The 25,066-nt window shown below is 65.9% G+C and overlaps 2 protein-coding genes across 3 annotated transcripts in view; one reads left to right on the top strand and one right to left on the bottom strand.

Moving 5' to 3' along the window:
* Position 1: 1 nt before the first annotated feature.
* On the bottom strand, positions 2-7,922 carry CHLRE_01g044900v5 (uncharacterized protein). Of its 2 annotated transcripts, none has more exons than XM_043058864.1 (19): positions 7,694-7,922; positions 6,876-7,328; positions 6,476-6,530; positions 6,079-6,234; positions 5,847-5,880; positions 5,636-5,670; positions 5,316-5,456; positions 4,472-4,538; positions 4,256-4,349; positions 3,972-4,092; positions 3,517-3,654; positions 3,248-3,319; positions 3,073-3,109; positions 2,875-2,942; positions 2,455-2,625; positions 2,195-2,293; positions 1,942-2,018; positions 1,474-1,552; positions 2-1,274 (listed from the first exon to the last, which is right to left on the bottom strand). In XM_043058864.1, the coding sequence occupies exons 1-19, from the start codon at positions 7,711-7,713 to the stop codon at positions 1,218-1,220; spliced, it is 1,974 nt and encodes a 657-aa protein (XP_042928778.1). In that variant the 5' UTR covers positions 7,714-7,922; the 3' UTR covers positions 2-1,217. The 2 variants fall into 2 exon arrangements, with proteins under 2 accessions (XP_042928778.1, XP_042928779.1); XM_043058865.1 differs by having other exon boundaries at positions 7,694-7,817.
* Positions 7,923-8,032: 110 nt separating this feature from the next.
* The window catches only part of CHLRE_01g044850v5 (uncharacterized protein), a 33,386-nt gene continuing 16,352 nt past the window's right edge, over positions 8,033-25,066 (top strand). Inside the window, exons 1-32 of the mRNA XM_043058863.1 lie at positions 8,033-8,353; positions 8,719-8,782; positions 9,283-9,433; positions 9,758-9,876; positions 10,077-10,273; positions 10,548-10,643; positions 10,755-11,338; positions 11,605-11,799; positions 12,038-12,272; positions 12,416-12,686; positions 12,840-13,097; positions 13,333-14,911; positions 15,224-15,374; positions 15,854-16,414; positions 16,555-16,838; positions 17,042-17,310; positions 17,727-17,914; positions 18,220-18,345; positions 18,520-18,699; positions 18,856-19,228; positions 19,440-19,561; positions 19,867-19,941; positions 20,166-20,303; positions 20,542-20,665; positions 20,947-21,055; positions 21,247-21,534; positions 21,757-22,335; positions 22,633-22,776; positions 22,953-23,078; positions 23,267-23,882; positions 24,160-24,393; positions 24,566-24,979. Of these exons, the coding sequence (XP_042928777.1) occupies positions 8,234-8,353; positions 8,719-8,782; positions 9,283-9,433; positions 9,758-9,876; positions 10,077-10,273; positions 10,548-10,643; positions 10,755-11,338; positions 11,605-11,799; positions 12,038-12,272; positions 12,416-12,686; positions 12,840-13,097; positions 13,333-14,911; positions 15,224-15,374; positions 15,854-16,414; positions 16,555-16,838; positions 17,042-17,310; positions 17,727-17,914; positions 18,220-18,345; positions 18,520-18,699; positions 18,856-19,228; positions 19,440-19,561; positions 19,867-19,941; positions 20,166-20,303; positions 20,542-20,665; positions 20,947-21,055; positions 21,247-21,534; positions 21,757-22,335; positions 22,633-22,776; positions 22,953-23,078; positions 23,267-23,882; positions 24,160-24,393; positions 24,566-24,979 (8,970 nt within the window). The 5' untranslated portion in view covers positions 8,033-8,233. The remainder of the gene's footprint in view (positions 8,354-8,718; positions 8,783-9,282; positions 9,434-9,757; positions 9,877-10,076; positions 10,274-10,547; positions 10,644-10,754; positions 11,339-11,604; positions 11,800-12,037; positions 12,273-12,415; positions 12,687-12,839; positions 13,098-13,332; positions 14,912-15,223; positions 15,375-15,853; positions 16,415-16,554; positions 16,839-17,041; positions 17,311-17,726; positions 17,915-18,219; positions 18,346-18,519; positions 18,700-18,855; positions 19,229-19,439; positions 19,562-19,866; positions 19,942-20,165; positions 20,304-20,541; positions 20,666-20,946; positions 21,056-21,246; positions 21,535-21,756; positions 22,336-22,632; positions 22,777-22,952; positions 23,079-23,266; positions 23,883-24,159; positions 24,394-24,565; positions 24,980-25,066) is intronic.

Below are 25,066 nucleotides of genomic sequence, written 5' to 3'. Positions count from 1 at the left end.
TTGACGGCAGTGATTGCACGCATGAAAACGTTACTAGTCACTCGAACCTTCCTGGACAATAGTGTGTGACACGTATGGCTAGCCACGCCAAGCTGCATGTATGACAGGCGCGCACGACGCTGTAATAATGCGTCTCCACAGACCGTCCCTGCGTCCTATGCTTGATCACTTCACGACTACCGTATCCCTGACGGTGCGTGGCTTGCGCTGTGCTGCAAGAGCTATGCCCGAAAACATCACGCCCATGCACTTGCATGCCAGTGTGCTGTGCCAGAGCAGCCGCAAGCAGCCGGCCCCCTTACACACACTCCAATTAGGCCCAGCGCATGAGCTCTGCTGCTGCACATCCCTCCTGAGTCCCGACCTAACCTACCGCAGCAACCAAGTGCCGGGCTCATCCCGAATCCTTACCGCGCTCATCTGTTCGCGCACACCACAGGTGCGCTGCCTGCTGTAAACACAATTGCAGGCCTGTGCCTGCACCAGCCCTCATCCATCAACACCCCACATGCATCCCCAACAGAGAATTACGTTTGACGTACGTTCATTTCAATTGGCAATCAGTAGTCCTTACCCGAATACTATTGTGTGCCACTTGCGGTTTGCGCCAGTATTGAGTTCGGACGAACGAACCGGATGAACGAATCGCTGCGCTCGGGGGGCTCAGCCTAAAAATTGCCGTGGCCGTGTCACCACTTGTGGCCGTGGTTTTCCCTAGCAAGTGGGCTGAGCCCACGGCCCCCCAACGCCCATTGCCATGGGAAACAGGACGAACGCGATACGCTATTATACCCAGCAAGGTGGCCAAGGTGCCATTTCAGCACCGCCAGTGACCAGATGAAGATAGATACGGTTGGTGCAGCTCGCGCAAGAGGCGTAGGCAATCACGTCGCATCCACATGCACATTGAGCCCACACACAAACACCCACATGCATGCGCACCCATACTGAACTCACTCACACGGTAATAAGACACTTAAACCCGCACGCAGTCTAACGCTAAGGCGCCAACGGGGTTGCTTCGAGGCGGAGGCGACCCGCCGATCCCCTCTTCTTCTGGGACAGATGATCTGGTTGAGTTTATCACCGGCGTACACCAACAGCATGATATGGAACTGGTGCGGCGGTGTGGCGAGTGTATGAAGTTAAATCCGGATGGACGCCCGGGCGCAACAGTTCATCGCACGCACGCATGTGCGGCCCTGCACGAGCGCTCACTACTGCTGCTGCCAGAACCGCAGCAGGGGCGGCACGCGAATAGTGAAGACGTTGACCTGCATACGTATGTGCATGGGTGGTGCAGGAGTTCATTCCCTCTGGTGGTGTATGGGGATGGGACCAACCACGCGTACAGGTGACCTGCCAGACCCACATGACCAGCTGGGGCCAGGCGGCGCGGTGGCCCTCGGCAGCATGCCTACCATCTGCCACCGACCCCATCCACTCTGCTAGCTCACGTGGCCCCGCGCGCACCTCCTCGCCGCCCATCTCGCACTCCGCCCGCAGTGTGAAGTCCAGTGAGCCGCCCGAGGCGCCGCACACCACATCGCACCTGCAGGCAGGCAGGTAGGGATCAGCAGGAGCACAAGGCGCACGCCATGAGCATTGCGAGCCCTGCCCGGCCTCCGTACGTCGCCCCGCCTCATCTCGCGCTGCTGACCACTCGCCACGCCTTCATGCCGACATGCGGCCCCCTTGCACACCGCACAACCCCTCCCTTGCCGATGCCTTCCTTGTATTCCCGCGGAGCACGTCTGATGACAATTACATCCTGCCGTGCGCCTCTGGCTGATTGTTGTGCCCACCTTTACCTCCACCCTCTTGCCATCTAACATTTCCGCGATACGCTGGATACGCTGGATTTGCTTCCTCGCGACGCCGTACATCTCTTGCTCACCCCCTGCCTCTCTCCCGAGCCCCGCCGCCACCTCCATGGCTCACCAGTTGCGGCGCCCCAACAAAAGACTGTCCACGTCGTTGGCCGGGCCGAACAGCGGGAACATGCGCTGGACCAGCTCCTGCGCGGCAGACGTCAGTCCACGTATGGTAGCGGACGGAGACATTCAGGTCCGTTGTCGTTGCCGCATTGTTGATGCCATGTGTGTAAAAGGGTAACGAAGAGCACAGTAGTACGGCACAGAACCAAGCTTTTCGGCCCGCTCACACCGGCAGCAGCGAGGGAGCCGCATCGCACCTGATAGTGAGGCACGGCCTCCGGCTTGCGCCCACACACGCACAGCGACTTGAGCAGTGGCCCCGGCGGCGGGATGTTGGCAATGGCCGAGCTGATAATCTGTGCGAGTGGCACGTAGGCCGGGTATGGGCGGTGAGCGGTGCGTGATTTTACTCATAGGCTGTGTTGAGAGGCCGTGGCACGCAAGCAGGCACCTGAGCTCTATACAGTGGCCCATCTGACGCGGAGCCAAAGGCCCATCACCGCCACACGCCCCGCACCTGGGGAATGAAGCCGGCGTCGGCAATGCGTGTGTCGGCGGGCGGCAGCGGCACTTCCTCGGCGTCGTCCGGCTTCACGTCGGCGGGGCGGCTGTGGAACATGCCGTAGCCGGCGCAGTGCACGTCGCCCGACAGCACCGAGAAGCGCATCTGCTTCTCGTCCGCCACAGACTGCAGCAGTGACGCCGGCATATAAGGCGGCGGGCGCAGACACATACCGTGTGTCAGCAAGTGAACGTGCTGTTGCAGCTGACGTGCGGCGCGAGAGGTGTGGATGACGATACAGGCAGCATAGGTCTGTATGAGCTGAACGACAACAGAACGGACGCCGCATCAACAAGCCACACGCACCAAGCAGTGTCCCGTGTTGTTTACTGTTTGGCTTCGCTACCTAGCTGCCCACAGCCCGGCCCGACCCACCACCAGCAGCCGCAGCAGGGCAGCTTTCTCGCCCACGTGCTGGCTCGCACTCCATTGGTCGATGATATCTGCAGCAGGGGGCAGGCGAGGGGACCTTTGAGCAAGTAGGGTGTGAACCGGACCTGGAAAGCGATTGGCTTCTGATAGGGCCAAACCCTCACCCATCTCCTGTATGCCGAGACGGTAACATGGTCTCACCATCAAGAATGAAGACCATGCCAAAGCGCTTGGTGATCTGCAACAGCACGCAGCAGGCGCGGTGGCGGGCAACGTGAGCACGTGAACATGTCGACAAACGCACTGGCATCTTCCTACCCAACCCCACTAGGGCTGTGTGCGTGTGTATTGATATGTATATTGATCGTGTGCGCACCTTTGACGCCAGCCCGGTCTTCTGCATAACCACCGACAACAAGTCGGAGCCGGTGGCCACGTTATCCAGCTTCTGCAGCAGCAGAAAGCAGCAACAGGTTAGCAATGAACAGCTAGAACAGCCCGCTGAGCCCGCCCTTGCAGTGCAGCAGCCGCAGCAACCAGGCGGGCCGTGCACGAGAAGCAAGCACAGCCGAATCTCATCTGCACCCCAACAAGCTCGGCACGACGTCCCTAGCATCCGCCCGCCCATGCACCCACCCGGCCCACCTGCAGCGTCGCCTGCACCGGCAGCGACGGGTACAGGATGGGTCCCGCCAGCATCACGACCACGTGACGGGTGGAGGCGGGCAGCGACCGCAGCTCCGACCCCAGCCGCTCCAGGTAACCGGGCGGCAGGCAGTTGTGCTGCGGGCGGGCGGCAGCAGCAGTCACATGGGTAGGGGGGCGGCAGCGGTAGCAGGGGAGCAGCGGCATCAGGCGCCACGCATGGAAAGGCAAGATGCGCGCATGCTTTCGCCTGGGTTCGTCAAGGTGGTTGTGTAGGTGGTTGTGCATGCTTGGGAGCTCCTACGGACGACTTCGGCCCCCAGGCGGCTCCCGAACCCCATTCTCGGCTTGCTTTGCACGTAGTGAGCTCCGTTTTGGCATGGTTGGCCCACGATGCCGCCCAGCAGGCACCCCGCCACCCTACGCACACCACTACTCCACGGCCCCGCCCGCACCTGTGTCCGGAAGGTGCGCTGGTCCGGCACCACCAGTGCGGTGGAGGCGCCCAGCTGCACCAGCTGGCTGCTTGAGTCGCACCAGTAGCCGTCAGCGGCCAGCCGCTCCTGCGTCGTGTGGCTGACGCGGGGCAGCGGCGGGAAGGCACGGGGGCGCAAGAAGGGAAGGAGTCGCGTTCGGGTCAGTGCGTGAAGTGAGATTACAGAAAGTCCGACGCCCCGCAAGGCCTCTCGCATTGTGACTGGTGCTGGAGCTAGCTGGCGCGCTTTTATTTATGACTCACTGCTGGAAGAGGAGGTAGAAGTATTTGGAGGCTGCGAACAGGCCCTGCATGATGGGCGCGTTCTGGATGAGGGGCGGGTAGCTGCCCCAGCCGTCTGCAGGTGGGCAGGCAGGCGGCGCAAAAAGAGTGAAACTTTCACGACGTGCATTGATGCGATACTTACGTGCGCTTCCGCATTGCGCGCCCGTGCTAAGCAGCAATCCTGGCCCCACTCACCCACGATGTCGTGGTCGTCCCAGGTATTGACGGAGGGGATGGTGGCGAGCACATCCGTGTAAATCGGCTGCGAGGGGTGGGTGCACGGTGCGGAGTGACCCGGCATGAGTTCTGGACACAGCGCATAGTTCCGCTTAGCAGGCGGCAGCAGGCGGTGGACGACAACGCCATGAAATACTTGATATATGTACTAAACAATATAAACTTGGCATGACCACCCGTCTAAGGTTCTTCGAATCGTCCCTATCGTATAGTGGTTAGTACATCACGTTGTGGCCGTGAAGACCCCGGCTCAAACCCGGGTAGGGACACTTTTGCAATTGGTTTTGCCAGTTCAAGAGTCAACGAACAGACAATATATATTTGAAAACAAACGCGCAGGCAAATAAATTGGTCGTATCAGCTGATTTGTCGGCGCCGCGTCGGGTGGGCTACGACCGGTCGCGTCAGGAATGCGGTGCCCACAGGTGCCCACGAGTGCCCCTTCCCTAGTATACCCTTTTTGCCCGCTGGATCTTGGCCGCTTTTGCGTGATTCGAGGCTGCGTTCAGCAGTTCAGCTTAAGCGCTAGGCATGGGGTTTAGGGGCAGCGGGCATGTGCAGGCTGACAACCCGGGTAGGGAGCCCTCGCCGGCACAATATCATGCATACCCTGTCCCATCACACCCTAAATCCTGGCTGGTTCTCACGACGTAATCGCGGCGTAACATCCTCAATGGACACGTGCAAGCAATCCTCCGGCCCAGCGGTCCGCTGCCTGCCCCGGCAGCAGGCCTGGAGTCCAGCATGCCCAGCCCAGGCCCTTAAAACCACAACACCACCAGCTTCCCTTGCGCTCGCTCACCTGCGTCCCAAAGTGCGAGGCGTAGTGTGAGAAATAGTACTCCTCCATCTCCGCCCGCAAGGCTTCCGTGAAGGGCTGTGCCGCCAGTGCTGCGGACTCGGAGTCGTCCTGCGCCTGGTCCCAGCCCTTGAGCAGGGGCCCCTGCCAGGAGCCGTATAGACAGTTTGGGGCGCGGTAAAGCAAGGTGACGAACGGCTGGGGGCCCCAGCCCTGGTCCTCGAGACGGGACTGCATGGGGGTTGCGGAATACGACGTGCCCAACCAAACGCGCATGCGCGGTTTCATGCATGTAAGATACGGTACGGCCTGCCGCTGCGTACCTCAAACAAGCCGTCGTTGTACAGCTGGTCGCCGCCTGCACAGCCAACCGACCAGGGTAAGGCAGGTTCGTGTGAGCGACACAGCACACATTTCCGCTGCCTGGCAATGCCGACTGGTGTAAGGTAACCCCAAACTTGAGAGGCACTCGTACTTCTTACCCCCAACTAAGCAAACAGGTCGTAATGCCCGGCTTTGAGGCTTGTGGCTTACCTCCCAGTAACACGTGATAGGGCCTGTACGAATGCTGCGGCAAGACATCCATACACACAATAGGCCACGGCGGGGTGCACCAGTCCTGTCAGTAACAGACTTCGGACCGCGCCTAATGGGCACGCACATGTGCCCCGCACCAAGCCCCGCGCCCCCCCTTGCAAACCCCCGCCCACGGCCCCTGTCCCGCCTCCGCCTACCCCACGCCCGCCCACGGCCCACGCTCGCCCACCTGGCGCATGAGGTCGACCCACAGCGGCTGGATGCCGTGTGTGCGGCCGTAGTCCTGTGGGTTGTGGAGGCCGTTGCAGGAGTAGAAGGCGGCGTGCCAGGCCTCACTCAGCGCCGGCACTGACACGGTGAAGGCACGGCCGGGCACTAGGTCCACCTGCGGACGGCAAAGGATACAGACGTGTGAATGCAGCGTAGCTCGCAGCTACAGATGCGTTGAGGCCTTGGTTCTCTCCCGGAGTGGCCTAGTCTCAAGACAAGCACGTGGGCGGGTTGCATGCCGCGGCTAACGCCGGTGGGATGCAGGGTTCCCGACGGAGTGCGATGGGGAACGGTAACCTGCATTTGTGTTGTCCCCACACGGCCCATCGCCCCCTCAAAGCCGCGCCTGCTCCCACCTTGTACTTGAGCTGCTTTGGATCCGCACCGCAGGTGGTATTGAGCTTGAAGCGCCTGGCGGGTAGTTCAGCACATGAATCAAGTGGTCCGAAAAGGCGTCAGGAGGGCAGGACCCACGCCCTACTCGCATGCCGGTACGGAACGCTACAGGGGTACCGCCAAGCTTATCCCGGTGCCGGGGACCACCCGCTTTCATCGACCACTAGTCACCTGCACATCAGCCGCGCCGTCATCCTCAATGAGCTGTAGGACCGCAAACCAGCCTATGTGCCTAACATGCCTGAATTCCGGGCGCGACTTGCCTGTCCGACCGGCCCCCTACGACATCCACCGTCGGCCCTTCCCAATTTCAATTCCACCCGGCCCCTGCCGCACCCACCCGGCCCCCGTCGCACCCACCAGAACTGCCAGTCGCGCCACACCGCCAGCCGCTCGCCCACTGCGCTGCCTGCCACGGCAAACGCCTCCTCCGTGTTGGTGGCTCCAGCCGGCACAGCATAGTCGCCCGCAGCCCCCGCGGTGTACGTGTGCTTCCAAGCCTCGCCCGCGCCACTGCCGGGCACCTCGCCCCACACCAGCTGTGGCGGCACGCTGCCGCCTAGGATGGAGGACTGAGCTGCGCTGCTACAGACCACCAGCGCCGTCAGCTGGTACTCGCCGGAATCCGCATCGTAGGAGACCAGTTTGATAAAGGGGCCAAACACCTGCCGACCGCCGAGCGAGGCTAGGGTGTAGTAGGGAAGGACGGCATTGGCTGGGGGCGTGCCGCTGCTGCTAGCGCCCGGCGCGCCGGCTGTCAGTCTGCCACTACCATTGCCGGCGGCGGTAGGCAGTGCCGTCGACTTGGCAGCGCTGTAACGGCAGGCACAGGGAAGGAAGGATGGGGCCCGCCGTTGTGTGGTCGGAAGACAGGGGTTTGGTCGAGCGGCCGGACGCGCACGCTGAGGTTGGTTTTTGGGGACCATCTTATGTCGTTACGTGACCACAATTTTCAATTGTATTCGAGTACTAAGAAGATCGAGCGGCGTTCCCGCGGCCTCAGTGTGAATTGTAAAATTGCCCAACACCTTGGCGCGCTGCTGCCCCCGCCCCGCTAATCTTGCAACTAATGTTTCTTAACTTGTACAAAGAGTCCAGCAATTCGAGGTCAACGCGAACTCTGTCAACCGAACTTTGTCGCGCCTCGCGCGTCTGCTAGCCGCCGAACGCAAACTTACTTGCTAGAGCTGCAGCCCATCCAGATGCATCAAATGTAATCGCAAGCAATGAAAGCGGAAGAGCCGCAAACCAAAGCGGGGTTCTGTTACCGACGCACGCGGAAAGGCTTGACAGCAGCGAGGCAATACGCATAACCAGTAGGGCTAATTATATTATATAGACACAGGGATTACGTCTTTAGCCCACCACTAAACCGAAGACTGTGCAATTGATGCATGTTGCAACCATGGAACCAAAAGCTCTCGCGAAATGCCAGTATGTTCGTTTAACATTGTGGTTGTCAGGGTTCCACTGCTATAATAGCACTTAGAATTTGTGTACGTACCACACGGGAAGATCCCTGGGCCCAAACTTACGTGGCACATCACTTGCTCGCGGTTTACGCACGCAATTCAGTTGTTATGGCGACTAGAAAGAGTATAAAGCCTTGGACGTCGTAGGGACCGGCGTTCTTCTCTTTCGGACTGGCCGTGCCTGCCGACGCTGGCACCCTGCACCCTTGCGGCCTGGGCTCTTGAGCACGCGCGAACCCGGGCACGATGGCTGCCGACTCGGAAGCGTGGCAGGACTTCGGTCAGAAGGTGGACCTGACGGCGCGCATCCGGGAGATCCTGCTGAACTATCCAGAGGGCACGTCCATTCTGAAAGAGCTGGTGCAGGTGGGTGCGCCACTACTGCGCTGCCAGGGACCACGCCGGAACCCTTGCTGCCTGCCAGGCCCAATGTCAGACCCAACGGCTTACATTGCCATGACGCGTAGTATGTCCTTACAACGGCTTGGCACGGGATAGGGGAGAGCTGAATGCTCGCTATATGGAGGATCGCCACAGCTGCCTTCCGCCTGGTCACGTAATGCCAACTGCCGCTGGCAGCGCGGTGGCACGCGAGTGGTGGTCCCTAAGACAGAGCAGGCAGAACCATCTTCGCCCTAGCCGTCCCGGGGTTTCGGCTCTCGATGCACGGGCACATGATTGTGTGGCCCTCTTCCCTGAAGTCTTGTAACTGTGTCCGGCACGCTCCACAGAACGCTGATGACGCTCGAGCCAGTTGCATCAAGTTCTGTCTAGACCGGCGCCAGCACGGCACAGGTACGGCACAGTGCGGTGCAGCAGTGCAGTACGGTGTCACACAGATGGCTGGCACCCGGGGTGCACGGGGTGCGGCGTGTTGGCCCCTGCGCGTGGGCTGAATGGTGCACACAGGCGTTCTCGCTTGTGTGTACGGGATGCGGGTATGTGTGTACGGAATTGGCGCGTGCAGCTGCTTGAGATCGCTTGGGCTCCAGCCTCTCAGAGCTGGGCCGCATTGCAGTATGTGCCACGCCAACACACCGCCCTCGGCAGGCCCTCAGCCGGCAACCCACCGCACCACCTGCACCCTGAGCACCCAGCCATAGCACCCACCCCTTCCCGGTTCATCACCGCCATCACCTATAACGCGAAGTCACGGACCAAGCCTGAAATCCCCTGGCATGTCCGTGGCTGGTTGGGCTGCCTGACGAGGATGGGACCTATCCGGTAGGCTACGGCCAGGGCCACGGCTATCAAGCCCCGCTCTGTCCTCCCGTCGCTCTTCCCGACGCCCGCAGGCTCGCTGCTGTCCCCCGCCATGTCGGCCTTCCAGGGCCCGGCGCTGCTGGCTTACAACGACGGCGTGTTCAGCGACCGCGACCTGGAGTCCATCAGCCGCATCGGCGACAGCAAGAAGAAGGAGGAGGAGGGCAAGACAGGCCGCTTCGGGTGAGGCGTTTGGGGGGCGGCGAGGGAGGCGGAGAGAGGGAGGCGAAGAGAATACCCGAGAGGGAGGCGGAGAGGGAAGGGAGGAAGGGACAAGGGAGGGGACATGGTTGTAAGGTGGTGGGTGCATGTTGGGCAGGCGTAATGCGATGACAAGACGGATGCGAAGTGGCATTATGTCATGGGGCCATGCGTGAGTAAACAGCGTGCGATAGGAGGTCACGAGCGGTCAAGGCGCCATCCGGCCGGATGCCGCTGTCACCGACCTCGCTACGCGCCACACGCCACACGCCGCCACGCCACGCATCCCTCCCGCCGCCACCGCAGCGTGGGCTTCAACTCCTGCTACCACTTGACGGACGTGCCCAGTTTTGTGTCGGGCCGGCACCTGGTCATCTTCGACCCGCACTGCCGCCACCTGCCCAACATCTCAGCCACCAACCCAGGTGCGGGCTGGCGTGCCCCTGCGTGTGGGGTCACGGCGTGGGGTCCAGGGCGCGCTCGGGAACACGCCTACTGCCTCCGCCGTCGCGTCGCGCCACCGGGCCCTACCTTCCTTACTTTGCCAACGTTGCAGCAACATACAGGCAAACCAAACCAACTAACACACCACACATACAACGCTTTCGTGTGGTGTGGCCACCAGGCAAGCGCATCGACTTCGTGACGTACAGCGACGTGGCGGCGCAGTACCGCGACCAGGTGGCGCCGTACTCGGGCGCCTTCGGATGCAGCCTGGGGGCACCGCAGCAGCAGGGGGAGCAGGGTCCCTGGCAGGGCACGCTGTTCCGCTTCCCGCTGCGCAGCGCGGCGCTCGCGGAGGCGAGCACCATCTCCAAGCAGGTGGGTGGGGGAGGGTAGCGTGCGCGTGACGTCGGCAGCAGGTTTTGACGCACTCACACGCAGCTGATGGGGACAAGTCGCACGCAAATGGGTTGGGTGCAGGGTAGCGGTATTCAAGCACAGCGCATCACATACTCTTCGCCGCGTCATTCAAACCATACGGGTGTGCCGTGCGCCCTGTGCCCCATTCTGTCTGTCGTGGACGGCTAACCCCCACGGCTAACCCCCCTATGTATGTGTGTCGCGCCTCTCGTGTCGCCACGTGCGACCACAGGTGTACACGCCCGACTCCATCCGCGGCCTGCTACAGCAGCTGTGCGTGGAGGCCTTTCAGATACTGCTGTTCCTCAAACACATCCAGAGGCTGGAGGTGGGCGGTGGCAGCGTGTGTGCGTGCGTGTTTGGGAGGCGGGGAGGCTTGGGCTAATCAAGTTGACTTGGGCGGCATCTCAACGCACGTATGTGCACACCTGATACACAGGTGCACGAGTGGGCGGAGGGCGCGGCCGGGCCGCACCTGCTCTTCAGCTGCCACGTGGCTAATGCCAGTGCGGCAGTGGCGGACGAGCGCGGCCTGTTCGCGCGCGTCAGCGGTGAGCGGCCCTCCAGCATGCCGGCAACAGGGCCCGGCGGCGCGCGGCCGCCGCTGCCGGAGCTGCTGCGCAGCTACCAGCTGAGGCTGCAGCGGCAGTGGCACGACCCCGCAGCCATGGCGCCGCCGCCGGCGCTCGCGGCCGGTGGCGGTGGCGGCGCGGGGGGCGCGGGGGGCGCGGCGTCGTGCAGTGAGGAGCGGGCGTACATCGTCAGTCAGGCTCGCGGCGGCGGCGAGGTGGCGGAGGTTGCGGAGCAGCTCAGCAAGCACTTTGGCGTGCCGCTGGTGCCGTGGGGTGCGGTGGCGGCGGACGTCACCGCGGCAGTGACGACGCAGCACGGGCCCACGGCGGCGGCGGTGGCGCCGCCGGAGGACGGCCGGGCGTTTTGCTTCCTACCGCTGCCTGCGCGCACGGGTCTGCCCGTGCACGTGAACGGTTATTTCGAGCTGTCCAGCAACCGCCGCGACATCTGGTGCGTTCAGAAGCTAATGCTGCAGTGCGAGGTCTTCTGCTTCTGACTGCTTGCGTGAGCCTTGGCTGTGCGCGCTCTGCCGCCACTGCCGCAACTCCGCACGCATTCACCGGCGCGGTTGCCGCTGCGCCTTGCCGCCATCCCTTTGCCTATCTTGACGCATGCGTTGATGAGAGCCTGTGACGCGACCTGTCATGCAGCCCGGCCGCTCAAACCGACTGTGACTGACGTACACGCCTGACTATTGTGCTTACTTGTGACTTCAGGCACGGGGAGGACATGGCTGGCAGTGGCGCGCGGCGCGCCCAGTGGAACTCGCTGCTGCTGGAGCGCGTGGTGGCGCCCGCCTACGCCGCCGCGCTGCAGCAGGCGGCGGAGCAGCTGGGGCCCGGGCCCGCCTACGACCGGCTGTGGCCGGCGGCGGATGTGGCGGCGCCGTGGCAGACGCTGCTGGTGGCGCTGTGAGTGCAGGGCGCAGGGGGGGCGGCGGCGGGGGTGGTGGCGGTGGCGGTGCTGGTGGTGGCGGTTGTGGTGGTGGCGGCTCCGGGTGTTATGTTTAGGAGTGCGAGAGGGAAGTGTGCAGGTGGGCTGCGCTCGGGCAGGCTAAGGGCGTTCTGGTGCTGCTTCGAGACATGGTGGCCAACACGCAGTGCTGTCCCCTCCGCGGCGGCAACACTGCTGCCTCCCATGCTGGTGCAGGTACCGGCGCGTATCGGGCCTGCCCGTGTGCTGGACGCAGCTGCGCGGCGGCCTGTGGGTGGCGCCCAAGGACGGCGTGCTGCGGGACGCGGCGGCCTCGGCGGCCACTGCGGCGGCGGTTGGCGGCGCCGCCAGCAGCCCCGGCGGCGCGCTGGCGGCGGCGCTGGTGGCGGTGGCGGCGCTGCCGCTGCTGGAGCTGCCGCCGGGGGTGGGGGAGCTGATGACTAAGCACATGGTGGGAGGTTGGGTGGGTTCTGACTCTGTTGAACTTGGGCGAGCAGGTGCGGAATGGAATGGGCGACAGGATAACATGCGGCTCGTTCTTGCAGCGCCAAACAAGTCGTGACGTCTGGAGGTATTCGCACATACATGACGCAGGTTACCAAACCGCGCGTGTGCTCTCCATTGCTAGCGAGGCAAGCGCTGGCGGCGGCGGCGGCGGCGGCTCCTGCAGGAGGAGCCGCCGCCGCCGTCGCCACTTCCGAGCCGTCGCCCGACCCGCAACTGCGCTCCCACGCCCCCGCACTGCTGGACTACTGCCTCAGTGACCTGGCGGTGCCCTCGCCGGCCGCGGCCGCTGTCGCCGCCGGTGCGGGCGCGGGTGCCGGCCCGGCAGCGGCTGCGGTTGCGGCGGCGGCGGCACATGCGGGTGCGTAAGGACGGGTTCTGCTTTCGATGGATTGCCGCGCCTGTGACCTGCAATGGTTCAAGTCATGACCGCATAGTAGGTAATGACAATTTCACCGGTGTGTGTATGTCTGTGTGTGTATGCGTGTGTGTGTTTGTTCCCTTCCTGCTACAGCCGCCCAGCTGGCGGGCCTCCGGCTACTGCCGCTGCTTGACGGCACCACCGCGGGGCTGGCGGCGGCGGGCCGCGCCACGCACACCTTCACGACAGCCGCCGCCACCGCGGCAGCCGCGGCGGGTGCCCGCGGCGGCGGCGGCGGCGGCGGCATGGGCGGCACAGAGCTGCTGCAGGTCTGGCAGCAGCAGCTGCAGGCCCCGGCCCCTTGCTTCTTCGTGCCCACCGCGGATGAGGCGCGCCTGCTGGCCCGGACCGGTGCGTGCGCTCGTCGGCGTGGCCCTGCTGGCTCATGCAGTACACGAGATTGTGTACCGTACATGCACACTGTGCACAACAACCGCTTCCAGAGCTCCACAGAGCCTCACGCAGCCTCTGACATAAGCATGCACTGACTACAAGCACGCTGACGTCCTCTTTATCTCTCTGCCATCTCACACCTCCACACACCTCCACACACCTCCACACATCTCTACACCTTGGTGAACTGCAGGCGGCCTGCTGGTGGACTTGTCCGGCCTCAGCGCCGCCGCCGCCGCCAAGCTGGCGGCGCTGGCGGCCAGCCGCGCCCTCAACCTGGCGCCCCTGGACGCGCCCGCGCTGGCGGCGGTGGCGCTGCCGCGGCTGCTGCCGGCGCCCTGGCTAGCCGCTGCCGCAGCCGGTCGCGTGGTGGACTGGCAGCACGACGCCGCCGCCGCTGCCGCCGGCATCGATCGGGAGTGGCTGACGCAGCTGTGGATCTGGATCCGAGCACGCACGGCGGCGGCGCCGGCTGCCGGCGGTCCTGGTGCTACTGCCGGCGGAAGCGGCAGCAGTAGCAGTAGCGGCAGTGGTGTTCCGGCTGTAGCACACTTCCTAGGGCTGCCGCTGCTGCCGATCACCGGCGGCCGGCTGGCTCCTCTGGCGGATGCCGCGACCTGCACCGCCATCCTGCCGCCCGCTGCTGCCGCCCTGCCGCCCGCCGCCGCCGCCATCCTGCCGCCCGCCGCGCCCGCCTCTGCTCCAGATTCGCCACATGCAGCCGCCACCGCATCCTCCACACCTTCCCATCCACCACAACCGCAACAACCGCAACAACCGCAGCAAGCGCAGCAAACAACTCCAGCAACCGCCGACCCGGCGGGTCAGGTGTGTGAGCTGCTGACGCAGCTGGGGTTGCACATCGTGGACACGCCCGCCTTCCCGGGGGAGTCCTGCCTGCCGCTGCCGGCGCTGCTCCGCGGCGGCCACGTGCTCCCCTGTGACGGCCCCGGCATCCTGGCGGCGCTGCAGCACCTGTCCGCCGCCACCTGGGCCCGCGAGCAGCGCGTGCTGCAGCACCAGCAGCAGCAGCAGGCCGCAGGCGGGCGCCTGGCGGCGGCGGCCGCCGCCGCGGCGGCGGCGGCTGTCGCCGCCGCCAGCACTCTGGCTGACGGCGTGTCGGGTGCGCTGAGCGACATGCCTCCCGCCGCCTCCGGAGCCGGTGGTGGCGGCGGCGGCTCTGCCGCCGCCGCTAGGCCGCTGCTGTCTGCGGCGCTGGCGGCGCGGCTGGCGGCGCTGGCCGCCGCCGACAAGCGGCTGCTCCGCGGCCTGCTGCTCACAGAGGGGTGCCTGGCGCTGCTGTCAGGAGGCGGCGGCGGCGCAGCACGGCAGCAGCAGCAGCAGCAGCAGCAGCAACAGTACCAGCTGCAGGACCGCCGGGCGCAGCCGCGGGCGCCCTCGGTGCAGATGTCGGCTGCCGAGGGCCGGGCGCTCATGCAGCTGCTGGCGGCACTGCCCATCTACGAAACGGCTAGCGCCGCCGCCGCCGCCGCCGCCGGCACGTCGGCGCCGGCGTCAGCAGTGGTGGCGGCGGCGGCGGAGCCGCAGTTTGTGCCGCTGCTTAGCGCCAGTGGCGGCGGCCTGGGTCGTGTGGTGCTGCTGGCGCCGCGCGGTGTGGATGTGGCCGTGTTGGCAGCGCTGCCGCAGGCGGCGGCGGGCGGCGCAGGCGCCCCCGGCGCGTGTGTGTTTGTGGTGGGCGGCAGCGAGGTGGAGGGGCGGCTCATGTCTGTGCACCTGGGCGTGCGGGCCATCAGCGCGGCCGAGACCTACAGGTGGGAGGCAGGATGGGGAGGGGGAACAGCCGGCAGGATGAAGAGGGGGAGGAAGAGCCGGCAGGATGACTGTGTCAGTGCTGTCGTACCCCAGTCGGAGCGGAGACCCAGACGTGGCGGAAGCGCAAGGGGATGCGGCACCTGATGTGTTGTCGACATTATCACATGCACACAGCTGTCGTGTTTATGCACACACACACACACACACATATACACACACACACACACACACACACACACACACACACACACACACACACACACACACACACACACACACACACACACACACACACACACACACACACACAGGGTGTATGTGGTGCCCGCGCTGCGCGCGCTGCCGCCCCGCCTGCTGCACGCGGCGGTGCTGGGGCTGCTGCGGGGGCTGCCGCAGCTGGGCGCACAGGACCGCGGCTTCCAGGCCTGGCTGGCGCAGGCGGCGTTCGTGCCCAACAACAGGGTGAGAGGGGGCGGCGGGGGGAGAGGGGGCTGCGGGGGGTGGTAAATACCAGCCCAAACTAAACCAAAACCAACGAAAATGAGCGGAGCGGGGGTGAGAGGGCCGCGGGGGGCGGGGGAAAGGGGGCCGTGGGAAGCGAAGCGAGGCCGCTGGAAGAGGCCGCGGTATTGGGGAGTAGTGGTGAAACGTTGCTAGCGGGCTGTCTGTGTATGGCGCGCTACCCAGTGTGTACCGGGTGGGAGGCCTTGTGCACCTGGGGTGCCGCACTGGGGTGACACGTGCTGTATTGCTTGACGCTGCGCGAAGCGGGGCGGTGCGTCGCTGTGCGGGCCGTGCCGTGCCAGCCACCCTCCACGCAGCAGGCATGTCTCCTCCTGCCCCTTGACCCCTGACCCTGGCGTTTCCTGCCGGACTGCCGCCTATGCCACTGGCTCCCCTCCTTCCCCTCCAATCCAATCCACTCCACACTCCACCTGCAGGGCGAGCTGCACAAGCCCGGTGAGCTGTACGACCCCCGCAATCCGGATCTGGCGGCGCTCCTGGATCCAGAAACCGATTTCCCCTCCACCGAGCTCTTGATGGAGGCCGCAGCGAGCGGCGGCGGCGGCAGCAGCAGCACTTCTGCTGCTGCAACTGCCGCTGCTACGGCTGCAGCCGCTGCCACCGGCAGTAGCAGCACCGCTGCTGCAGCTACAGCAGGGGCGGACAGCGGCAGTGGGGCGGACAGCGATGGGCCCTCAGCCCGCCGGCGCGGCGGCGGCGGCGGCGATGACGGCGCCGACGGCGGCGGCAGTAGCAGCAATGGCGGCGGCGGTGGCGGCGGGGACGCGTCGCTGGTACTTTACATGCTACAGCAGCTGGGCATGCGCACGAGCGCCAGCATGGACACGCTGCTGCGCGCGGCGCGCTTCGTGGAGCGTGTGGCGGACGCGGCGTCGGCTGCTACAGCCGCGGCGGTGGCGGCCACGGCGGGTGCTACAGCCGCCGCCGCGGCTGCGGATGACGATGAGGATATGGACATGGCGGTGGCGCGTGGCAAGGTGCGCGCCCGGGTTACAATGGGGTTAAAATGGGTTACGAAGTACGATACGTGCATGTGAGAGTTATGGTAGCATGGAACCCGCAGTAACGGTACGTCATGCTTTCCTTATGTCGCCGCCGCAATGTCACAATGTCACAGGCCCTGCTGGCGTACCTGGAGGCGGAGGCGGGTCGCATCATGGGACCTGTGACCGCGGCCGCGGCAGCAGCGGCGGCTGTAGCAGGCGGCGCTGGCGGCAGCAGCGGCAGTAGCACGCAGGGAGCTGCAGCCGGGGGCGGCGGCGGCAACGTTGCGCGCAAGCTGGCCGTGGGGCTGTTCTCCAAAGCTCGGGAGCTGTTCGGGCAGCAGGGCGGCGGCGGCGGTGGGGGAGGTGGAGGCGGAGCTGGCGGGCAAGAGCAGCCGGCGGCGTCCGAGGTGCAGAGGTAGGTGTTGGACTCGACCTGTCTTTCCTCAAAGGCCTCACCAAAACACCTCCTCCTGCCTCCTCACCACAGCTCCCCCTCCCATACTTCCCCAACTACTCAAATGCATCTGCTCTTCGCCCCCCATACCCCCTATCGCCTCATTCCCCAACCGCCAACCGCCCCACCGCCAACCGCCACCCCCGCATCCCCCAACCCAACAGCTTCTGGCAGGAGCTGGCCCGCATCCGCTGGGTGCCGGTGCTGCAGGCGCCGCCTGCCGCCGGCCTGCCCTGGCCGCCTGGCCGCTCGCTGCCGCGCCTGGCGCCGCCGCGCACGGTGCGCCCCGCCGCCGACGCCTGGTTGTGCAGCGCCACGCTGTTCCTGGCGGCCGGCGAGGGCGGGCGCAGCAGCAGCAGCGCGCTGGCGGCGGGGCTGGGATGGGGCGCGCCGCTGGCGGGGTCGGTGCTGGCGCAGCAGCTGCTGCAGCTGGGTGGGTGCGATGCGGCGTATAGTGTGTGTGTGTGGGTTACACTCATGATTAGTGAGGGAAGTGGTGGCGGGGGGTTGCAAAGATTGGTGCAGAGAAGGGGGGGAGGGGAGGGGCGCGGAGTTAGGTGGGGCTAGGCGTTAGGTAGGTTAAGGCGTTCATGATTAGCTAAGGAGTTGGTGTACGGGGAGGGCTGATGAGTTAGGAGGGGTTGGGCGCCAGGATGACAACATTATTTGGACGTAACGAGGAACTTGGGTGCGGGTTTGCGGTGTGAGGGGGTAAGGCTTGCTGGGTGGGTGTTGCGCGGGATCTGTGGCGGCAGGTGCCATCAGGGCACGGTATGCCTGTTCCTCCTCCCCCACCTCCGCCGCGTCCCACTCCTCCCTTGTCTGCTTCTGCTCCTCCTCTCCGCCCAGGCGAGATGCACGCACGTGTGTCGGACGCCGGCCTGAGTCAGGAGCTGGCGGGGGTGGTGCCGCTGCTGTACCGCTCGCTGGGGGCGCTGGCGCCGGCGGAGGCGGCGGTGGCGCGCGGGTTGCTGGCGGGCAGCCGCTGCGTGTGGGTGGGGAACGGCTTCGCGCCGGCCGGCCGCGTGGCGTTCAAGGTGCGTGTGCGGTTGGGCGGGTGGGGTGCGTTGTGGTGGGATGCGTTGGGTGGCGCATCGCTGTCCTTTGTCGCATTTTGATGGCGCGGTAGGTTTGTAAGCGCGGTAGGTGCCTAAGGGCTGGAAGCTGCAGCACGTACGGCAGGTGTGTTAGTGTTGCCTCCACCTGCCTGCAGCATCACCTGCTCCGCCTCGCCTCCCTGCCTGCCTACAACTTCGCTTTTCCTTCTTCATCAATCATGACTGTAACCCTCCCTCCCCTCCCTCCCCTGCTCTCCCTCCCTCCCCTCCCTCCTGCTGCCCAGGGCTCGCTGGACCTGTCGCCCTGGCTGTACGTGCTGCCCGCCGAGCTGGCGCCCTTCAAGGCCCTGCTGCTGGGATACGGCGCGGCGGAGGCCTTCAGCGCGGCGCAGTACGCCGCGTTCCTGCAGGTGCGGTGGCGTGGGCGTGGGCAGGCGGGGTGCAATTGTTGGTGGGAGTTTGTCAGTTCCATGTCGCTCAAACGCAAACAAAATTGCTGGATTTCATGCGGCGCATTGGTTACAAGCATCTCAACACGCATGCATGCACACACGCACCGCTTGTCCTCTTGCGTATGCGCACAGGAGATGGCCGCCGCCACCGGCGCCGTCCCGGCCGGCGCCGCTGCGACGTCAGGCGCAGTGGGGGGCGCGGCTGCTACAGCCGCCGCGGCGGCAGTTGACGGCGACGACACGAGCGGCGGCGGCGGCGGCGCGCGGCCGCTGAGCGAGACGCAGCTGGGGCAGGTGGTGGCTGTGGCGCAGGTGGGTGCGGGTGCGGGTGCGGGTGCAGGTGTGGGAGCTGACGTGCGTTGGTTTGCTCGCTCGTGCCGCCCTCCTGCGTGCACCCGTACACGCGCAGCATCTCCTAACTCGCTCACCTGCATCCTCCCTCCCTCCCTCCCTCCCCTCCTCCGCCAGGCGCTGGCCGACCTGGCCCTGCCGCCCCACGCCGCCGTGTTCCTGCCCGACGAGCGCGGCGTGCTGGCGCCCGCGCCCGCCCTCGCCTTCAACGACGCCCCCTGGCTGGCGGGTCAGCCCGCCTCCGCCGCCGTACGGCTGGTGCACCCGCGCATCAGCGCACACGTGGCGGCACGGCTGGGCACGCCCAGCCTGCGGCGGCTGCTGCTGGCGCAGAGCTCGGACATGATGGCGCTGGGCTGGGCGGGAGGAGGGGCGGGAGGAGGGGCAGGAGGCGGAGGAGGTGGGGTGGGCGCGGCGGAGGCGTTCGGGCAGAGCGAGGCGCTGACGACGCGGCTGCGGCACATCATCGGGGACTACCCCGAGGGACCCGGTGAGAGGGTGAGGGGGAGGAGGTGTGGGGGGAGGAGGGGGGCGCGGGGAGGGGGAGGCGGGGGCTCTCTGAGGGAGCAGGGAAAGCGGGGGAAGTTTCAGGAAAACGCTTTACTCGTCTTTCGGAGCTGCCCGTGTCTGTCTGTCTGTGTGTGTGCGTGTGCGTATATGTGCAGATTGTGTGTATGTATGTGTATATGTGCCGCATCCAGGCGTGCTGACGGAGCTGCTCCAGAACGCCGACGACGCCGGCGCCTCCAGCCTGACGCTGCTGCTGGATGAGTGCAGCTACCCCACCCGCTCCATCCTGTCGCCCGCTATGGCGGTGTGGCAGGTGCGTGTGTGCGGGCAGGGGTGAGGGGGAAGGGGGCTTGGGAGGCTTGGGGGCGCGAGGACATGCGGCGTGGGGTGTGGGCATGTCGTGTGTGTCCTTTGTTGGAGCAGTAGGGAAGCAGATATGGGCTTCGTGCAGCGCTGAGGAACAGGTAGCGGATGCTCACCGCACTGCGAGTACGCATTTACGCTACCCGAAATCACACACACACACACACACACACACACACACAAATTGCGCTATGTTTTCCTTGTGCTCTTTAACACACACGCACACAAAACATACACACACGTTTATCCGCACAGGGCCCGGCGCTGCTGGTGGCCAATGACGCGGTGTTCAGTCCGGCCGACTTCACAAACATCAGCCGCATCGGGCAGGTGCGTGCTTGCGTGTGTACCCCTACCCCTGTACACCGGAACATGTATGTGCGTGGGAAGTCGGGCCCGCCCGGGGGGGGGGGACCATGTGATTCCTAGGTTCCACCACGCCACCCGCCCACCTCCCTCCCACCCCCTTTTTGTACCATCATTGCGACCCCCTCCCTCCCTCCCTCTCCTCTCCTTCCCCTCCCCTCACCTCCCCCTCCCCTCACAATGCGCAGGACTCCAAGGCCTCCCGGCCCACCTCCATCGGCCGCTTCGGCCTGGGCTTCAACGCCGTGTACCACTTCACCGACCTGCCCGCCTTCGTCAGCGGCGACCACCTGGTCCTGTTCGACCCGCACGCCAAGTACCTGCCGGTGAGGGGGCGGGGTGGGCTGGGGGGCGGCGGCGGCGGCGGGGGCGGGGGCGGGCAGTGGGAGGAAGGATAGAAGAGGAAATGGGAGCGGGAAAGGGGATGAGCTCCTAGGGAGACGAAGGACACTGCCCTGGTATGATACATGCAATATCTATGTCAACGTCGCATTGCGTCCACCCGCTGATCCGGTCCCACGTGCTCGCTGCTTCCTGCCGCCTGCCGCCCCGCCTCCGCCCCAGGGTGTGAGCGCCGCCCAGCCCGGTCTCAAGATCGCCTTTGCGCGGGCGCAGCTGCTGCAGCAGTTCCCCGACGCCTTCACGCCCTTCACGCAGCTGGGCTGCAGCCTGAGCGAGAAGTACATGGGTGAGGCCGGGGCGGCGGCGGGGGGGGGATTTGCGTACGGGCGCATGCGTACACGCACGCGGGATAGTGCGTGCGCGCGCGCTTGCGTGCGCGGTTGCGTGCGTGCGTGCGTGCGCGCGTGCGTGCGTGCATGCGTGCGTGCGTGCATGCTTGAGCAGATGGGGGCAGGCGACTGAGAAAGACCGGGATGCGCGACCGGCGTGGCGGTCTCGCGGTGGGCACACCGGCGGCTCACGGCGCGGTTGTCCAATGCGCCCCCCCGGCTCCCCTCCCGCGCGCAGGCACGCTGTTCCGCTTCCCGCTGCGCACGGCCGCCGCCGCCGCCGTCAGCGACATCAAGTCCACCCCCTGCACGCCCGGGGAGGTGCGGGCGCTGCTGGAGGCGTTCAGGTGAGGCCGGCTGCTGCAGGGCAGCGTGTGTTTCCGCCCCTGCCGGTTTTCGCAAAGGCGCACCTGCATGGCGGCATTCTTCTTTGTTTTGTTGCTACTTGGCTGTAAGGGGTCAACAGAATCGCATTTGCCGTGTTAAAAGCACCCGCGCTGCCGCCGCACATTTCTTTCACGCAAATTACCCAATGCAGGCGCCAACTGCCCGCCGCGATGCTGTTCCTCAAGAACATCCGCAAGGTCACCGCCTACGTCCGCGTGCCCGCCTCATCCGCGCCGGCTACAGCCGAGCCCGGCGCTGCTACAGCCGCTACAGTCGCTGCAGCCGCTGGTGCTGGTGCTGCTGGCGCTGTGGGTGGCGGCGCTGACGCGGCGAGCTCCAGTCTGCAGCTGCTATTTGAGGCGACGCGCGAGGTGGTGGACACCGCGGGTGGGGGTGGAGGCGGTGGTGGAAGCAGCATGCTGCAGTCCGCCATCACCAGGTGCGCCTGCCGCGCATGCACGCCAGGGCGGCGGTGGCGCAGAACTGGCGCACTGCTCTGTTCGTCGCCTCGCCAAAATACACATGCAACGGCGGAGTTCTGCCATAATTCATGTCGCCACCAGATTGCCCCATACACATCAAGGCCTTGCCTGGCCACTGCCGCGGCCAGCTCCTGATTCTTTTTCTCCAAAACCTCTTCATTTCCTCCCCCTGCCCGCAGCTTCATCGCCGGCATACCCTCCGACCCAACCGACCTCGCCACCTTCTACAAACGCCTGGCCGCCGCGCCCGCCTCCAGCCTGCCAAGCGAGCTGGGGCTCATGCGCCTCAGCCTCCACACACACGCCTCCCCGCTGCCGCTGCCCCAGCGGGCCCTGCCCGCGCCCGCCGGCAAACCCGCGGCTGGGTCTGGTGCCGATGATGACAGTGGCCATGGCAGTAGCATCAAGCTGCAAGACAAGGCTGTAGCTGAGCGCTGGCTGGTGTGCAACGCGCTGGGCGGCGGCTCGGCGCGCGAGCTTGCGGTCAAGTCGTTCCGCGGCAGCGGCGCCAAGATGGTGCCGTGGGTGGGCGTTGCGGCGCGGCTGGCGGCGGCGGACGTGGCAGAGCCGATGCCGGCGCCGGCGGCACAGCTGGTAGCGGCAGGCGGCGGCGCGGAGGAGGAGAAGCAGCAGGAGGCGGCGGATGTGAATGCGCTGGACGGCCGGGCGTTTTGCTTCCTTCCGCTACCAATCCGCACCGGGCTACCTGTGCACCTCAACGCCTACTTTGAGCTGTCCAGCAACCGCCGCGACATCTGGTGCGCAGGGGTGAAGAGCGACGTTGCTGCAGGAGAGGTTGCTGCACTCTGTGTCTGGTAGCGGCGGATGCTGTGGTCGCTAAACCGGGAGCCTTTCAGCCGCCCTTCCTGCCTGTGCTTCTGGCGATCGCACCACGCTGACACCCGCAGCTCCCACACACATCCCTTGCACCACCTATCCCCGCATCCTCCTTCTTGCCTCACTCCCTCTCTCTTCGAACTCATCATGCCTGGCCCCCTCGGCCCTCGGCCTCCTGCTCCCCCCACCCTTGACTAATCATGAATGTGACCCACCAGGTACGGCGGCGACATGTCGGGCGCGGGTGCGGCCCGCTCCTCCTGGAATGTGTCGCTGCTGACCGACGCCCTGGCGCCCGCATACGCCCGACTGCTGGCGGCGGTGGCGGCGCAGGCGGGCGGGCCCTCCCCGCAGCTGTACAGGTGCGTGCGTGCGGGTGTGCGCCCTCGCGCCTGACTACCGTAGAGCAGTTCACCCGCTGGCTCTCCTCGCACCCGCCCACCTCCACCCTGCCCCTTACCCTGATCCTTGACCTGTGCAACCTCTCGCCTTTCGCCTGTCACCTCTCACCGCCTCTCACCACCTGCTCACCCGCCAGGCTGCTTCCGCCCCTGGACGCGTCTGAGCCCTGGTCGCACTTGGTGTCAGCTCTGTACCGCTACCAGCTGGCGGAGCTGCCCATTGTGTGGACGCGGGCGGGCGGCGGCCGGTGGATCAGCCCCAGGTGCGACTGGGGTTGTGGAGAGCTGGGTATGGCGGGTGGAGAAATGAGTAGCGCTGACCATGCTTGTCCGGAACGGCGCCTGACGGCCGTATGGCAGCCGTCTGACATGAAACTGGGCGCAAGGAAGGAGGTTTTTTCCCGCAAGACATCGTGGGGAAAACATGCGTGTACACCCGGCGTGTGCGCAGAACGGCGTTGTTCTCTGACGCCGCCTGCGCCATCGAGCCGCTCCTGCGGCCACTGCTGGTGGCGCTAGGAATGCCGCTGGCCTGCGACGTGCCGGCGGCGGCTGAGGCGGCCCTGCTGAGGGGGGTGCCCGGCGCCGCCGCCGTCGGCCCCGCCGCCGTGCGCCGCCATCTGGCGATGGCGTTGCGAGCCGCCGGCGGCGACGCGGCGTCGCTCTCACGCCAGATCACTGCCGCGGCCTCAGCGGCGTCGACCGAGGTAGCGGCGGCCGCCAAGCTACAGCCGCCGCCAGCGGCGGTGGCGGCGCTACCGCCAGCTGCTACGCCGGCATTTGGTACAGACGGTGGCGGCGCCGCCGCGCCAGCGGCGGCGCTGGCGCCGGTGGCGGCAGCTGTAGCAGTGCTGCTGCGCTACTGCCTGTCTGACCTGGACGACCTGACGGATGGCGACAATGGCAGCAGCGGCGGCGGCGGCACTCCCGGGAAGCAGCAGCAGTCGCAGCTGCAGCAGCAGCAGCAGGCTGCGGCTCAGCGGCTACAGCGGCTGCAGCAGCTACAGCAGGAGCTGGACGGATTGCCGCTACTGCCGCTGGCGGACGGCGGCGTGGGCCGACTGCAGGTGGGTCCGCGCGGCCGCGGCGGCTACACTGCCAGGGAGTCTAGGGACGAGTGAACACCGGCGCACATAGGCGTCCTTGCGACCTTAAGCCTCTTGTCTTGCGTTCGTGTGCCTTGTTCCCATGCAACTCTTATGCACGCCAGTAACTCTTATGCCCTGTGGCGTGGGACGTAGTGCACGTGTGCATTGCAAGTTGTGGCCACTGCTGGCACATGGCACTGGCCCAGCTTTGGCTATCTAATGCCTACCCGGCTTCTGAATCTTTCCCGCTGCGCAGGCGCTGCTGCCGCCGCTGCCCGCGCTGCAGGGCCGGCCGCAGCCCACGGCCCAGCCGGGCACCGCCTCCGCCGCCTCCACGACGGCGGCCCAGATCGCGCCGCGGCGGCTGCCTCCCGGCGCCCTGACGTACGTGCTGTGTGCGGCGCCGCTGGAGTCGCGGCTACTGGGTGGGCTGGGCGGCAGGTGCCTGGCGGCGGGGCTGCCGCCACAGCTAGTGTCGCAGCTTCAGCAGGTGAGCGAGACAGCTGGCGGCTGCATAGAGAGAGGGAGAGGGGGAAAGGGTATGTGTGCGCTGCAAGCGCGGTGCTGTTGTTGTATTGTACCTACCGTGCACATGCCTCCGTCCACCCGTCCGCCCTCGCAGCTGACACTCCGCTCGCCCTCCGCATCTTCCTGCCCCGCAGACCATCGACTTGGGTCTGTTCAACGTGCAGCGGCTCACGCCAGGGCTGCTGGACAGCACACTGCTGCCGCTGCTGCTGCCGCCGGCCTGGCAGGGCGCGGCGGAGGTAGAATGGGCGCCGCCCGCCCCTGCGGCAGCCACCGCCGCGACGGCAGCAGGCGGCACCGACCCTGTGGCTGCTGCGCTGCAGGCAACAGGGGCAGGCGCCGCAGCGGCCGCCGGAGTTTCTGACGGCGGTGCGGAGGTGCCTGCAACACTGGCAGCAGCCCCGCAGCAGCAGCAGCAGCCCTCTCAGGAGTGGGTGCGGCTGCTGTGGCGCTGGCTGGCCGAGCGGCCTGATGTGTTGGAGCTGGCGACGTGGCCGGTGCTGCCCATACAGGGCGGGCGGCTGGGCATGCTGCAGAGCAAGTCGCTGGTGAGGGGCACTGGGCCCTGGGTGTCGAGTGGTTCATATTTTTAGCGGGATGTCACACCAGGTTGGCTGATTGCAATCAGCTTTTCA

This window comes from Chlamydomonas reinhardtii, chromosome 1, assembly GCF_000002595.2.
Source record: "Chlamydomonas reinhardtii strain CC-503 cw92 mt+ chromosome 1, whole genome shotgun sequence".
Classification (NCBI taxonomy): Eukaryota; Viridiplantae; Chlorophyta; class Chlorophyceae; order Chlamydomonadales; family Chlamydomonadaceae; genus Chlamydomonas; species Chlamydomonas reinhardtii.
Note: the sequence above shows the minus strand (reverse complement) of the source record. Positions and strands in the feature narration are given on the sequence as shown.